General features: G+C 33.4%; 1 protein-coding gene across 1 annotated transcript; it reads right to left on the bottom strand.

Moving 5' to 3' along the window:
* Nucleotides 1-1,960: 1,960 nt before the first annotated feature.
* On the bottom strand, nt 1,961-16,227 carry LOC128215277 (stimulated by retinoic acid gene 6 protein-like). Its single transcript, XM_052921983.1, has 17 exons — nt 16,162-16,227; nt 15,243-15,328; nt 14,429-14,556; nt 14,021-14,141; nt 12,584-12,644; nt 12,174-12,314; nt 11,581-11,672; nt 9,818-9,932; nt 9,043-9,103; nt 8,628-8,703; nt 8,093-8,174; nt 7,168-7,216; nt 6,502-6,619; nt 5,998-6,114; nt 5,185-5,348; nt 4,391-4,561; nt 1,961-3,982 (listed from the first exon to the last, which is right to left on the bottom strand). Exons 1-17 carry the CDS (start codon nt 16,225-16,227, stop codon nt 3,648-3,650), a joined length of 1,983 nt encoding a protein of 660 aa, XP_052777943.1. The 3' UTR covers nt 1,961-3,647.
* Between the last annotated feature and the right edge of the window lie 75 nt (nt 16,228-16,302).

Here is a 16,302-nt window from a genome sequence, read left to right as displayed (position 1 = left end):
TCATTTGGACATTTGACAGATAGAGGATTTTTTTTAGATCAAATTGAAACCGAAAAATTAAAGTAATAAATAGTAAGGCAAATAATAAATGATCTTTCACGATATGACTCTTTTCTGATGACCTGCATCATGTATATTGGTGAGTAAACACGTACTTACACACCGAACTCGATATGAAGAATTTCGGACCCCATGAAAAAACGCCATGAACATGCTTAATCCGGAAAACAGGCGGTCATTTTTTTCCCGACGAAATAAAAGCACTCGATAATACTGGTTTTATCTTTAATGTAAGCTTCTTGAGTGAAATTCAGCTGAAAAAATGGTGAAAATGTTGTACTTTCGTTTGTAAACATGCATGTGTTTGATGGGAGAATCGGTTTTATAACTCCATAAACAATATGTCTCCAAAATAACCGAAATACGTGTGAAAAATAATCATATTTATATGGCACTGCATTCCCCGATTCTCAAATAAGCCCTCATAATTGTGATATTAGATAAAATAACGATGTCATTATTACGTTTGATGATGATATCCGTTCTTTTGCACTAGCTCGGAAGTGTCATCGGCTCTTTTTTATACACAGCTCCTTAAAGAGCTGGAGCCACTGTTGCGTACTCGTGATAACTGGGGTTCTTTACTCAGCTGGATGAGCTGATATCAGTAAAGTGTATGAAAGTTGATAAAATATTTCATTGCGCTGACCTTATATAATCTTTCTAACAATAAAACAAACTGATAACATAGCTGTAGTAGTATCTATGCATTTTTGATAAAACGCCTTTCTGGTAGTTAATAATGACTGAAATAAACACGAAAAGATTGCAGCATTGAAAAATTTCAAGATAAAAGACATTAACTACAAGTTTTTGTAACAAGTAAAATATAAACTGTACTTCTGTATTATTTTTTTATTGGCCATTAATGCCGTTTCTAAAATTTGATTACTTTGAAATTCGACTGGTGTGTTTTAATAGAAAATTTCGATAAACGAATAACACAATAACAATATATTTAAATGGTTTTAAGAATTTATCACAGTTATTTCTGGGTGTAAATTTAGTCATTTTAAGTTATTGCACTGAAAATTGCTTGCAATATGGTATTAACCTCTTTCCAACATGGCTTAAATTTGGTTTGTGCCTCGTAAAGACTTGCAACATGGTTTGTTTTACTTAAAGAATGCAACAGTAAGTGCCTATTTAAAGCTTTTGACACCATTTTTTACATAAGGTTAAGTGTCTCGAAAAGTCTTGCAACATGGTATGTGCTTATTTAAAGCTTGAAACATGGTCAGTTTGTAAAAGGATGGCAACATGGTATGTGCCTCTAAAAAGGCTTGTCACATGGTGTGTTTCTTAAGTAATTGCAATAATTTCAATGCCAGAAAAAAACGTCCGACACAACTTATTAATAAATGTATTGAAGTACCATTCCTTGTTTTTAATTTAAACTGAACTCGGACGTGAAATGGCCTGGGATTTTTAATCTCGTCAGCCAAAAAAGTCGCGTTTCCAAGTATTGTTTCGTATATTTTTAACGTATTATTTTGTTACTTATAAAACCCTTACAAATGATACACTTATTATATGCATTTACTAGGCATCCACAATTCACATAATCGAGACAACAGAGTTTGTAAAACCTGTCACAGAAACGTGACAAATGTCATGTTTGACGCGCCCTCCCATGCTGCTGTACATTTCTTCGAAGTTTGAATAAATTGAGAAATTGAGAGTTGAGACATAATTTCAATGGACCGACACATGGACCGACGGAGAGACAGGAAGTGCTTCTACTACTTGCATTTCTTCTGCGGAAAAACTTCACAATAGGATTATTCATCTAAGTTTATGTCCATGACCTTGATAAATAGACTTGCATATAGGAATAATAATAATAAGAAGAAGAAGAGGACCTCAAAAATGTAATCACTGTTTAAGGAAAAACAACAAATGAAATGTTAAAAGATTTATTATGGATTGTGAAGTCAACATCGGAAAACGTAAACAGTGAAAGTAATACGTATGGAGTTAAAATGTGTATACAAATACTCAATACCGAACACAAAAACATACAATAATTGAGGCCAGTGCTATGGAATAAAGTATATAAGAACATCTGAAACAGCAAAATAATAGCATGTGTACATTAAAGATATAAGTAATAAGTATGAACTTAAAAGCCAAAATATACAACAACAAAACAATCAATAATGTCAGCACAAAAGATACATTGGCTTTTAAGGGTTTTTATAAAAGTAAAATAGGATAATAAAAAACAACGCCAAAAGAATATTGGAGTTCGTAGTTAGCTAATTTGTTTTATGGTCATATTGCTATACAGTAAAAGATAAAAATATAAAAATTACATTGACTGTTTCTAATACGGAATAAGTTCCCTTACATTGATAAGAACGTGCCTTGGTGTGTTTTCATTATTTATTTTGTAAACGGGTTAACACATTTGAATGACCACATTAGTCTTATTGTATTTACAATACAAATTTGATGACGTAGACTTCTAAATACCCAATACGTCACTTTAAAGCGCACACAATTCATTTCTATTTCTTTATGTTTTCATATCAAATGTTAAAACACTCGTTTTGAATCAAAATTGTTAAGTGTCCTTATTTTAGTATTGCGACTTTATTCATTATATAAAAATGATTCTTATGTATATATGTCCTTCAGAATATATATACTATGTGTGTATGTATTACCAATAAGGTAGTTAATGTAAATACAATACTTTTTGGTTCTTGAGGATAAGTGATGCCAACGTTCTGTTTTCCTGTTCAAATTTAATTGCCTTTCTACACACATTTTTATCACTGTAACATATGTACATAATAAGTCGTATGAAACATGGCAAGGTCATCACAATAACAAATTGCTTTTAACAACAATACGATTAAAACAATGCCTTATTTAAATATAAATTCACACTTACATTGGTATGGCACACAAGTAACATAACTGCATAGCTTTTTCAGATCTTGATTCATATCATAAATGATTTTGCTAAATAATAATGGATTTTAAACACAGTATAACTAAACAGACTTTAAATGCAAACATTCTGAATATAAAGGAAATGGTTAAGTAACACGCCCTTGAACTGCAAGTTTAAGATTGCAAAATTTAAAAAGTGACATAATTTTCAATTTATTAAACGAAACAACTAGTATTGTTTATTATGTTTAATTTACCAAATTGCAACCTTGTACAACTTTGTTAAACTCATGTACATGCATGCCAGAGAAATTATAATATTCTATTTGACAAATATTCAGACACATTTAAAATCCAATTTGCTTATTTTGAATTCCCATAGCTTTCTGAACAAAATCCCCTTGGAAATTTTTAGGAAATATAGCATGTATTTGTATATGAGAAATCAACAACAACAACAAAGAATAGTAACTCTCTAGGTCAGCCTTTCTTGCGTATAAAAACGATGGCAACACATTAAGATGTGACAAATTAATTGCTGACAAAAAAGGATTTCTTCGAATAGTTTTCATGCCCTTTCCGGCATTGACTTAATAAGAAAATGTATGCAACTATTTCAACACAAAATACAACTAAATAGAGGTCAATATTATGATTCCCAACAAGATCGTTTTCTTACGCTGGATTTAATATAATGTTTTAAGAATCAACGGAAGTCCAAAATAGATTATCAGTATGGCAAATAATACAATGCCTGCCATAATGTTAGTGGTAATATTTGGTGGGATCGTAAATTTATAATTCTTACAAAAACGACAAACACAACCCCAAGTGTCCATGACCATGTTGTCACTGATTCCAGAACTTTTTTCTGCATCCACAACAGCAATATCGCTAACATCGACATACACTGAGTTATCATCCTTGATATTATGTGTGCCGTGAACTCGTAGCTGCTGTAAGTCTGGATTTCTAACGAGAGTAAAGGCTAGAAGCCATCTTCTTTTAGCAATGCTCAGTTCTGAAATCCGCATAAGGTCACCAGGAGTATAGAAAAGTTCATTCAAGAAACATGGAGAAAGCTACATTTTCTAAAATGCAAAAATGTTTAATACATAGTATGGCATGATATCGAGGTAGGACGCGTTTCGACTTGACAGAAGTAACAAGCTTGTAAACCCTTCATTATCATAACTTTTTAACTATATATTACTTGCTATTTGCCTTTTCTAACATATAAAGTGTGGCCGTGAGGATTTTTGACCGAAACATGTACATTGTCCCGATGTGGTTACCATTTGTACATTATTATTTCAAAATCCATAGTTTAAGGTATACTGCAGCTCAACAGACATATGCACAGGCTAGATGAGCATTCACAAAAAGCTAGTTGTAATGTACAACATTGCTTTTACAATAAGAACAATACCTTTGTCCTGTTGTTCTGGCCGGACATCTGCATAAGGTGGGTATTCTGTGGTGGCCGTGGCCCTGTTGCGTGTCCTTTCCATAGCATCACTGAGTACATGACAGAATACTCGCATGACCGGATGATTGTGGGCGACATCGACTAGGATCATACCTATGTAGTTGGTGTAGCCTGGAAGCCAATATATGAAACAAGAGTGCCATGGAGTGGATGTCTGTTCTTTTTCAGTCGAACAAGGGGTATAGCTCAAGTTATTTTTAAGCCGCAGTTAAATGTCTCAGAGTAATGGCCAAGTTTTTGCACATCGACACCAAGACTTACAAAATACCCTTACCAATCGCCCAATATATAAATTAAATTTAATAATAATTAATAGCTTAGAAATGAGTAAATATAATTGTATGAAGTATACGAATAAAATTAACACGTCTTAGATTACATAACAAAAAGATTCGTAAAATAAGAACGTGCCAAATTCAAAGTTGTATTGCAGAGGTTCAATATCAAGGAATCATCTCAATTGATTTTTTTCTACCCTGAAATTGTGTCGTTCACGAGGATTTTTAGCCGAAAGTTTATTTTTATGGTAAAAATGAAATTCTTTACAGATCGATTCATTCGAGTCAAACTGTGAATTCCTCCAAAACAAGGGATTCCAACTGTCTGTGTCAAGTTCCAGGATATATGACGCAAATATTTTTTATTGTCAAACCTTATCAAGGGTACCTACTCCATTGATTAGATCCACAGTAATTAAAAACATAAACCGTTAAGTAATTTGGGGGATTTCTTACATTTATCCATGGTCTCATACCCCCGCATGTAAAGGCTTCGATCCATTCGAGGGATCAGGAAAACGCCGAGAACAGCACTGAACAAGATTCGCTTCACGTACTGAACAAGACCGATGCTTGCATTGAGAAACAACATGAAGAAACTGAAGACATCGTACACTGTTCTGAAATGGAACAAGAACGTGGTGATTGTTTTAGTATAATAATACATGTAATTCCTATTACATTATTTTAGTTTAATAAGATATTTTTTAACTTGAATGCCTAAATTCATCAACTATGTTTAAACTGTTCAGTGAAAACAATCCTTAAAAAATCACAATTATATGATTAAATTATTACACTTTAATATAGCATACACTTCCAAACACCAAAGTTGAGTAGCATTTATTGCATATAGGCGGGCCTGAAAATAAGCCTTAAATTCTTTGTCACGAACAAGGAAATTTATAAGGGGTCTTTTCCTTACTACTTTAGGGTGATAAAAAACTTCACCATCCCTCTCTCTCAAAACTTTGAACGTAGCTATACCAGGAGGCAGTTTCATGAAGCATTTTAGTAGCAAATTCGAGAGACCTTCAGGGGTATGGTTCTACTGTTGAAAACATTCCATGATAAAAATTACATTCTTGATGAAATGGTCCTAAGTAAAATGTTATTTTGAGATTCTCACCTTGATCATTTCGAAAAACAACAATATTATTCCCAGTTGGCAATAACTTAATTTTTGCCAAAGCTGTTGTGTTTTTCAAAACAGCGGGGTAGGAATGAGAATACAGAAATATTGATCTAACGTAATTGAAATTCTCCCACCTGTTATTAACGGCCAATGGTTTGTACTTGTCTCTTTCCTCAAGTTTTGGCTGCATGAAGAACTTGGCCACTAGAATCATCTGTATTTTGAAGATTAGAATGGTACAGGCTGGGTAACTGAAATGAGGTATTGGTGTTTACTATTTTAAATCTCCATTCCTTGAGGGCTCATTGACTGAAAACATTCAAACTGAGCAATTATTGAGTTTTAAATATTCAAAATGTCTGACTTAAAAAGAAAATACACAACAGTTTGGCAACACTGCAATTAAATCTTAAACGCAATCTTAATCTCACGGAAATTATTGAGTGAAGACCGTTTTACGTATCAAAACAAATGCGTTACCTGGGTCAACAGGCCCTTAACTCCGATCCAGATTCTAATACGAACTTTATGTACGCATTTAAAAATGTAAGAATTATATGCATATACAATGAACATTTTAAGATTGTTTTAAAGATTTTATGTAAAAACATATTCAAAAAAGACAAAGGAAAGCTTACATCAACCACTCGAAACGGGGCCAAAGTAAATGGAGTTTGTCTTTGTCATCCAAATATTTTAACGTCAGAAGCATCAAGGCAACTGGCACGTATACCACAACATACACAAATACTGACCCTGAAACCAACCGCGAAACAACTGCTTGAGGCTTAACATTAACTTAAGGGTTATGTACTCGCATTGAAGAATAATTTGCCTTTGGTATGAACAAGAAAAACTTGACTGATGTTACCAGTCATTTAATTCAATAAGGTTGATAATCAAACTTGCTCTTACGCCTTATATTGCCGATTGTACAACTTGGTGATTTTACAGTTTAACAGTGTTTTTTTCCATTTAAAAACAACTTGGTGAATTTACCATTTAACAGCTTGTTTATTGGTGATTTTCCCCATCAACAACTTAAATCAAGTTTGCTCATTTAACAACTTCGTAATTTTGTCTATTACTAACTTGGTAATTTAGCTCATTTAAAACAATTAATACAGCATCAGATATTGACTAAAATGTCTAAGTATTTGCAAAATGATTAAGCTGATCGTGATGCTGTTTCTGACAGAAATGAAAATAATTGTAAAATTCCTTATTTTAGAAAACATTTAGAATATTCGTTTTAATATATTATTGCCTGATCGATCTTCATCAAAATTGACATATTCTCTTACCCCAAAATGATCCAACGATTGAGTTTCCAATAAATCTCATTCCCTGGGCCTGAAAACCATAATAAAATGTTCCTCTAAATAAAATGAAATATCAAAGGAGCACTTACCATGCTAGTAGGTTTAAAAGCATGAGCAGAAATCATACATAGAAAATAAAAACAAGGAATTGTAAGGACAACATCATTATAGCCATTGAACGTTTTAGGATTATTTTTATATCCGGATTCTTTTGGTAGCCTTTTTTTGCATTTTTTCAATTAACATATTTTGTAAGGCTTTTTGAAAAAAAAAATGATATTTCAAACCTAAATAGGCACATTCCATGTAACAAGCTTTAAAAGCCACATATTCTTATTGTTGCAAAATGTGGCACTGACATTGGTGTAAACCTGTATTAGACAATGACCATATTGCAAGCCTTTTAGATGCACAGATCATCATGAAAAATGCCATATTACAAGCCTGAAATAGGCACATACCCTTACTTTTGCAACCATAAAGTGACATAGACCATGTTGCAAGTCCTCACAAGGCATGAACCATATTGCGACCCTTTTAGAGGTACATACCATGCTGTAAGCCTTTAAAGTCCAAAGAAAATGTTACAAGCAGCCTTTGCGCTGCTTAAATCAAATTTAAGCTATACAGAGGTACAGATCATATTGAAAGAATCAGAAGCACACCTCATGAAAATGGCAAAACATGTTGGAAGCTTAAACAGAGGTATATTCTTAAAACACATTGCACGCATTAACGGATCACAGACTGTGCATGTAAAACACTTCGCATCAGCCGACCATATTGCAAGCACCAACACAGGAATTAAAAACATAGCGGCATAAAGTAAATCAATTATCAATGTAGCAGTTATATAGTAGCAGAAAAAGAATATAAATTTATAGATTTTTTCACGTAAAACACTGACCATGTAAATGTTTGGAGGGCAATTCCTCAATGCAGCTGGGATAAAACTCCTGTCACCCCTGTACAGGCGCAGCCTATCCCGCCTGCAAACAAACGAAATATGGCAAGGTGCTTGCTTTAGATTTGTAAGGTTTTTATTTATATGTTCTAACGCACTCATCACAAATTTATATATATATATATATATATTTATTTCCTCCAATTATGAAGAGCATTGACCTATTGAAGTATTTGTTAAATGATTTTTGCGAAACTCCATAACTCGAAATTAACTCAACAGTGAAATAACAAGATCTTAATTTAATTAGCTAAATCTAAAATTAAAACTTAATAAAATAAATTCCTAAAACTATTTAAATATATATATCGTTATTCTGCATTGTATCATTAAATGAAATTATTTTAACAGAACTATTTTAAAAAAGATAGTCACAATAAACAATAATCTAACTTACCTCGAAGTTCCTCTTGAGTTAAAAGTCTGTATACACTTGAATTACAATTAAATTTGTCAATTTTATATATATATGAAATACCTGTAACTCATGAGAACAAGGTAGACATTTCTTAGGCCACAGGGTATGGTGGTCAGGCAGGCAAACACCTTTGCCACTAAAATAAAATCATTTAAAAATAGAAATACTTTTCTAGGAAAACAAACTGTGTATCCCTGATAATTTAACAACAACATAAAGTAGGATTTTTTAAACAATACAGCCTGTAATAATACATATATATATATATCTGTGTGTGGGAGGGTGGGGGTGTGTGCGTGCGTGCGTGCGTGCGTGCGTGTGTGTGTGAATTTTTCATTCTAAGGATTTACCTTCAAAGTAGTCTCGACAGGGACACAGCCAATTTATTGCAGTTCAGAAATTTTCGATGACGTATTTCTCCCGTAAATACTTTTACGACAACATTCAAAATATCACAATTCAATAATGTACTGACCTGTAAGCAGCCCGTATTTGTGTGATATAAAATCAAACGCAGTTACAAGGTTTATGGTCGTCTGAAACCAATGCAACATTATTAGTTGAGTATGTATTTCTGAAATTTTGCAAAATGACACCTAATTCAACTACAAACATAGGCCTTCACAAGCAATTCACTATTTGGATAAAATGTTGGCTTTCGATACTGATACAGGAAGAATGTCTTTATCTTCAAATGAAATGTTACAAATATTCCAAAATATTACGAGAGTATAAACTCAATGTTTCATCTTTAATTTCAAAAGTATTAATGATTGATTACAATTGAATCCTGAATTTCGATATATTATATTAAAAAAAAGATTGATCTTGTCATCACTTTTGACGTCAGTTAAACTTTGATAAACAAACCAGTGTGTCTACCATTGGCCATTGTTTAGTTTAGTTCAGTAAAATAAAAACATCATTGAACAGTTCATTACACCACATGCATTAATATGCACTGCTTGAAGACACAGGGGACATAAAAAAGTGTTTGTACCCCCTACCCTGTTACACTATACACATTTTCCTAGCCTATTACACTTCATACATAGTGTACATAGTGTACTAGGCTAGGAAAAAAAATAATAGTTTGCTTCAGCACCTCTTTTCTTGGAGACAAACCAATTTTATTGTAATTAAACAACAGCCACAGTCTAAGCGTTGGCAATGTTTTTATGTACTTGTCATCAAACGACATTGTAGTGTCTTGAATATGTTAAATGCTGCACTAGATCTACTGAACTTACCCAGTATATAAAAATACATGAGAGGAATGTTGTGATGAGTATGGCAATGGGGAATTTGAAACCATGGACCGGTTTAACAAACTTCCGGAACAATCTAGTCCAACAAGGCATTGTCCTGGAACACATCGCAAATCATAATTAACGTACCAACAGTCTTAGTATACATTTGTTTCGAATTATTCAAGATAATAACATTTGAAATACAATTCATCTTGCGTTAACTTTCAAGGGAAATCAATAGAACCAACTTTTATGGGTAATCTTGACCAAATATTCATGTGTTATCTTGCCAAAATACACTTGTTACTTTATATAGTGACATTTTACTACAGAAATTCGTTTCCGCAATAATGATGATCGTTTCTACCCGTGAGATTATCACGGTACTTGAGGGCGATTATGGCATAATTGTCCGTGGAAGACGAGCACGTGCATCATGGCGTCGTTTTCACGAACACTAAATTTGCCGACTTATACCTGGTACGAAAACATTTATACATATACAAGAAAAGCGGAACTATCGGTGCAAGGAAAGTGAAGTTAGTTTTACCATTTATGACACCTTCCGTGTTTCAGTAACAAGTACTACATGGTACCGTACCGGATGTTTACATTCGGAGAAGGTCATCAAGCAATGTTACAAGGAAAGTTTTGTTGAAACGTTTTGTTTAACTTTATCCGCTGAGAAATGTTAATTATTCCAGCGAAATTGTCATTCACGCCGAGATTCTTATTAAGGGCCTTTCACAGTGCAAACGTCGTTTGAAGAAACCAAATATCCGTTGCATTATGTGTAGCTGTGGACTTGAGCAGATTTTACGATAAAAGATTCTTTCCCTTTTTCAACCAAAAATTAGTTACTTTTTTCGAAAATGTCTGAATACAAAATAAAGATGTTTTTGTGTCAAAATTGTCAGTGTTACACAATCAACACTGTCCTGAGGTTTTGTGGTTATTGGAGCTATATTAAGAAAGATATTTGCATTTTGTTGTAACCAAAATTTAATCCACTTTTTTATTACTATATTTAATATCTTTCTTATTTGAAAATATATTATCAAGAATCCACACGCCATCGTTGATTAGGTAGTCTAAGGCATTTTGACACAAAAACAAAGTCAAAATGTGGAGAGACTTTTCCGAAAAAAATGTGAATGCTTTTTTATCCAAAATCTTATATAATTGTCTTTCGTTAAATTTGATCAACTCCTTACTACCATAAAATATGTCACAAAGAATGTATGTTTTACTTCCGAAAAAGATCGTTCCTCAAAACTAAAAAAAACATGAACTTTTGAAACGTTCCAAATTTTGGCCTTCCCCACCCACTTTTTCACTGTGGGAGGCCCTTAAACTGCTCCTAAGTATTATTCTAAAAATAACGTTCATCCCATCAGTTATCTTGCTCTCATATTTTTACCTAACGTTTATTGGTTATCTTGCCTTCAGCTTAATGGGTCATTTATCCTCGTCTACTTGCTATCGTACAATCACTTTAATGGTATAAGTTGACCCCACCTACAAGGGCTATCTTGCCTTTAATGTGTATTGGTATCTTGCCCCAATTTGTATTTGGTATATTGCACCTCCTTTCATGGGCTATCTTGCCCCAATTTGTATTTGGTATATTGCACCTCCTTTCATGGGCTATCTTGCCCAAATGTGTATTGGCTCTGACTTCCACGTTTGTGATATACATGTCACCCTTTTACCACAATATTATGTGTTGAATAATAGCCAAGCCAATTATAAATTATACTTACTTCAAATCCTCTTCAGTTTCTGTATACCCTGTTGCATTGAACAGTGTCTTTACATACAGCAGATCAGAACTTGTGCACAATTTGTTTCCTACCTTCAGATATGTAGCAAAAATATAATGCATTAATTACAAACATGTCAGCTTAGGTTCGTACCAGCAAGGGTTATAGACATGTTATCTTTTCAAATAAGCTTAGGTACGTTCGTTGCAAAAATTATATAACAATTTATATTTTGTGCAAATTGAAAGCTTTTTTACATAAAGGTAAATGAATAATTTAACCTCATTTCTCTGATTTGCACTGGTGTCTGTAAACATGTATGTACTACAATCGAAGCGAGTTCGCTCAAACTCACAGGGACCGGCGAAAATACCTCGAGTCTCAGAAAATTCAGGCCAAGCGGAAACGTTTACCATCAGTATAAGGAAATCGGTCCTTAACATCTTGCTCGAGTCAAAGAGGAATTCGAGCCAAGCGATTTGGGGCCAACGGGTTTCGACTGTATAGTAATGTTCATGTTTAAATTGATATGCGAACTTCAGGCAAGAATATTTTCATCATTATATTAATAATAAATTTTGGAAAATAAGCACCTCCTCAGATCTACTCCTCGAATATTTCTTCTGTCTAAGACACTTGGTGAGCTTCCCGACAAACTTGATGACAACAAAAAGACTGAACAGAACGACAGGAAGTTTCATCGCAATAGATGCGCCTGCTAAGTCCACAGATTCCTAAAACAATTATCTATGGTTTTATTCATAAGAATCAGATTTATAAATAAATGCATTGAACCATGGACCTTTAAACCATCCGTGATTGACGAGTGTTGATGTTGATTTTTGAAATCAAAAATATTTTTTCGACTTTATTTTTTATAAAGAACATGTTCATCAATAATTGCATGTACCATATCGGAAACTTGTAATCAAATTAATTTTGAATAGATAATAGATAATACAATTATTTACTTACTAGCTGTTAAATATATCAAAATATTTACCATATTGTATTTGGCATAACATCTTGCCTCATGCACAAGTCGAAACAGATGGAAAGATAGCCTGAAAGGACGTTATATAAACAGTTTTTAAGATGATACTCTTTTTTAAATATTAAACTTATATTATAAATGAATAATAAAGACAATATAAGATTGTTTTATATAAATCCTGCATACAATAAACTTGAATCCCGCAAATTGGACATGTCGCCTGTCGAGAGCACCCATTATTTCTGAACAAAATTTAGTAGTAATATGTTAACGCCGTAGCTAATGCATATATTTTCATGTACATCCAATATCTTTTTAAAAAAATAAGGCAAGCAATAGTGAAATAGAACTTAAAATCAATGATTGCATCTATTTCTCACAACTTTTGAAACCAGCAAGGAAAATTGTAATGTTAACAATTCGAAAAAATGTTTGTCGTGTGTTCGTGTGAACCAAACATTTATTTGTTTAGAGATCAATCGAATCATAGTCTTGATTGTATTGAGTTGCCTTCTGACCAAAACCAGGAAAATTGAAGAGGTTTTGACAATGCCATAGGACATAACTATAAAATAAAGAATGCGACAAGGTGGTATTATTCTTATTATCGCTGTAAACTCTTTTAATAACGGTTTGATAAGAATGTGAGTGGACAGACAAAGGTAATTTTTTCAAATTTGACAATTCAAAGTCCGTAACTCGAGAATAAATAGTGTTTGTTGTTAAAGGTTACTTTGTTAAAAAAATACAATTCAAGGGTCAGTACTCGCGAGTGCAGACTGTTAATTGTTGATGGCCTGAACCATAAGCCTATTTTAGTTAAAAATGGATAATAAATGAACAGTAAGGGTAAAATAAAGAGAGCGGTCAAATTTAATTAGGTACCCTTTTGACAATTTTAGGGCCATAACTCCATTGTGTACGTTCAAATCTGGCTGGTGATGGATCCTTAAGGTAACATAATGCAAATACAATATTGTAATCAAGAATTGAAAAGAAATTTACAAGTTCGACACTAAGGACCATGATATTAACCAATCTGCTTTTTGATCGAACTCAGTCAAGATAATATGCCACATGACATTGTAACGATTGGATGACAAATGCTCAAGCTGGACAGCAGACATGATAAATTGACGCCGCAGAAAATGACATGGACTGCGTGGCAGACGGCAACGAACCCGGACATCCATGTCTGCCATGTTTTGCAGTCGCCATAAATAGTCATCAATCATATCGTTGTTTACATTGCATTATTAATATGTTTTTAAAGACATAATTTACTTCCAATGTCAACTTCTACAATCATTCTAAGCTGTGTGGAGAGTCCCAGCTTTGGAGGCGATACGTCAAACAGCCAAGCAGTTGGTAGAAGATAATATTGAATATATCTTATATACTTATTATTATCATTAATTGATCATTATTAATTGCATATCGCCGTACCATCCCGTTGAATAGAGAATTCCGGTTATGGCGCCGACCAGTGTGTAACGAGATGACATACAGGCAAACAACGGGTAACAGATAAGGCTCGTTTCCAGGCTTAGAATGTACACCAAAAAAACTGTAAATAAGAATCGTTAAGTATGTGACAGACTGCATACATTTCTGTGATTATCTGACATAGCAACGCTTTAAAAGCTAGCTAATAGCGCGGTTATGTATGTAATACCCGGTTAATAATTCATAATATGCACCGTACATTTATATTTAGGTCAATTTACAATGGCCTTGGTGCGTATCGTATACCGTTCCATTTATGGCTTTGACCAACTGTAAACGACTGGGGATATAACCCATAACTTACTGTCATCCCGTCAGAGTTTTCACTTGACCAAACTATTGACTTACTTTTTGCCCACACTGGAAAGTTCGCACTAAACGTCTGAAATAGAACTTGTAGCAGGTTGGCTGTTGCTGACCCAAAGGCAAACAATATGCCCCATTTGTTTCTGGGCTCATCCAGAAAACTAAATGGCCTGAAACAGTCATAAAGGATTTGTACTTTATATTCAACAGAAATACAATTTTACAAACTGATCCATAATTTTGTTTTATAAGCTCAACTCACAATACAAAGTGGTCCAAATAATGTACATACCATACAAGATGGCCTTGCAGAACTTACATGTGTTGTCATACATTGTCCATCGATAATTCAAATTGTGACAGAGTTCAACTTATTCCTATTGATAAGTATCTTTCTTTTTTAAATACCAGGAGGAAACAAACAAAATCTTTATCTAATCTAAAGTAGGTTTTACACTATCATGCATATTTATCAAACCATAAGTTGTAATACGTTTTTGTTTAATGACTGTTGAGCACTTTCTAAAGTTGAACAAAGACAGCTGCTATAAAACATATGTAATTTCATGATGGTCAGTAGTCATGTTACAAAAGGACTCCCCCGCTCGCCTGTTCTTTCAGTCGATTAAGGAGGATTTAAACTCAACTATTATAAAGCCTTGATTAAATGCACGTGTTCAACGGGTTACTAGTAACATCTGTGTACTTCGTTTCATGTTAGCATCAAAGATAAACCGTGCACTACTGCCTGCTTTGACATGGCGAGGCTAAGACAATACCTTGACATTAGACACAGACAGGATAAATTTGAAAAATACCATCACCAAGCTCTTTACAGAAATTAAACGCAGTGTACCTTGGAAGTCCAGGGCGTCCACCAAGAAATTCCAACTTGACCGATTGTCTTTTCTCAAGAAACGCTAATAACAGCAAGATTAATACCTGAAAATGTGGGGTCGTATAAGTTATTTTGTATATTATTTCCTATTGATTCCATTAGTTATTTATAGCTGGATTGTTACAATGCTGATAGCGTGAGTCCATTTCCTTGAAACAAATAAGTACTGACGTTCAATAAAAACGTGTTTTAGAAGTAGCCCCTGGTAGGCTTCAAACTTTAAGATACACTCTTACTCCCAAATAAGATTTAGGACAATTAAATTATTGTTTGACTATTCCAAAAAGGATGAATAAATGACAGAAGATATGGGCATAAAACACAGTATTTCTACCTTATGAGACTATAGTAGACCACAGTAAATCTTTACGCATTCACCAATCATTTAAGATTTTTGCGCTTTCTGCTTTTAAATTCAAGGTTACAATCTTGTTATCAGTAATTAATAGTTTTCATACATGGATTATTTAGTAAGTAGTTTAAGGTTTATCAGTCTAAATTTATGTTTGTTATACATGTGTTTGTATTGATTTTGAATAAGAGTGTCACTTTAAGTATAAAATGATTTTAGAAATTATTATTACTTTTAATCAGTCCTAGTTTGAAGCTCTTGAATCCGGATAACCATTTTGTATAAAGGACGCATTATTGCTTTATGTTCATATATTTGCTTCTCTGGTAACTTCTTACTACGTTATAACTAGCGAGTAGCAAGACGAATTTTTGACATTTTATTTGTAAATGAAAGTCAGCAGCCAATTGTTAAAAACGGTTACTTCTTTGGTTTTGTTCAAGTGAGTCAAAATGTTCATTGATTGGTCAATATTTATCCAATAATGACTGATAACCAATAAATTGGTTGAATGAGCAACCTTACCAAAAGATCACCTGCAGATAAGTTATCCAGTAGCAAACTAGCACAATGGTTTTTACAGTAATTCATGTTTGCTAGTTGTGTTATGGAATCTGAATCTAGTTTGCTCTACAAGTGGAGACTGGCTTACATTACCTGATCATC

Source organism: Mya arenaria, chromosome 13 (genome assembly GCF_026914265.1).
Source record: "Mya arenaria isolate MELC-2E11 chromosome 13, ASM2691426v1".
NCBI lineage: Eukaryota > Metazoa > Mollusca > Bivalvia > Myida > Myidae > Mya > Mya arenaria.
The sequence above is the reverse complement of the archived record's forward strand: the minus strand, read 5'-3'. Positions and strand labels throughout refer to the sequence as shown.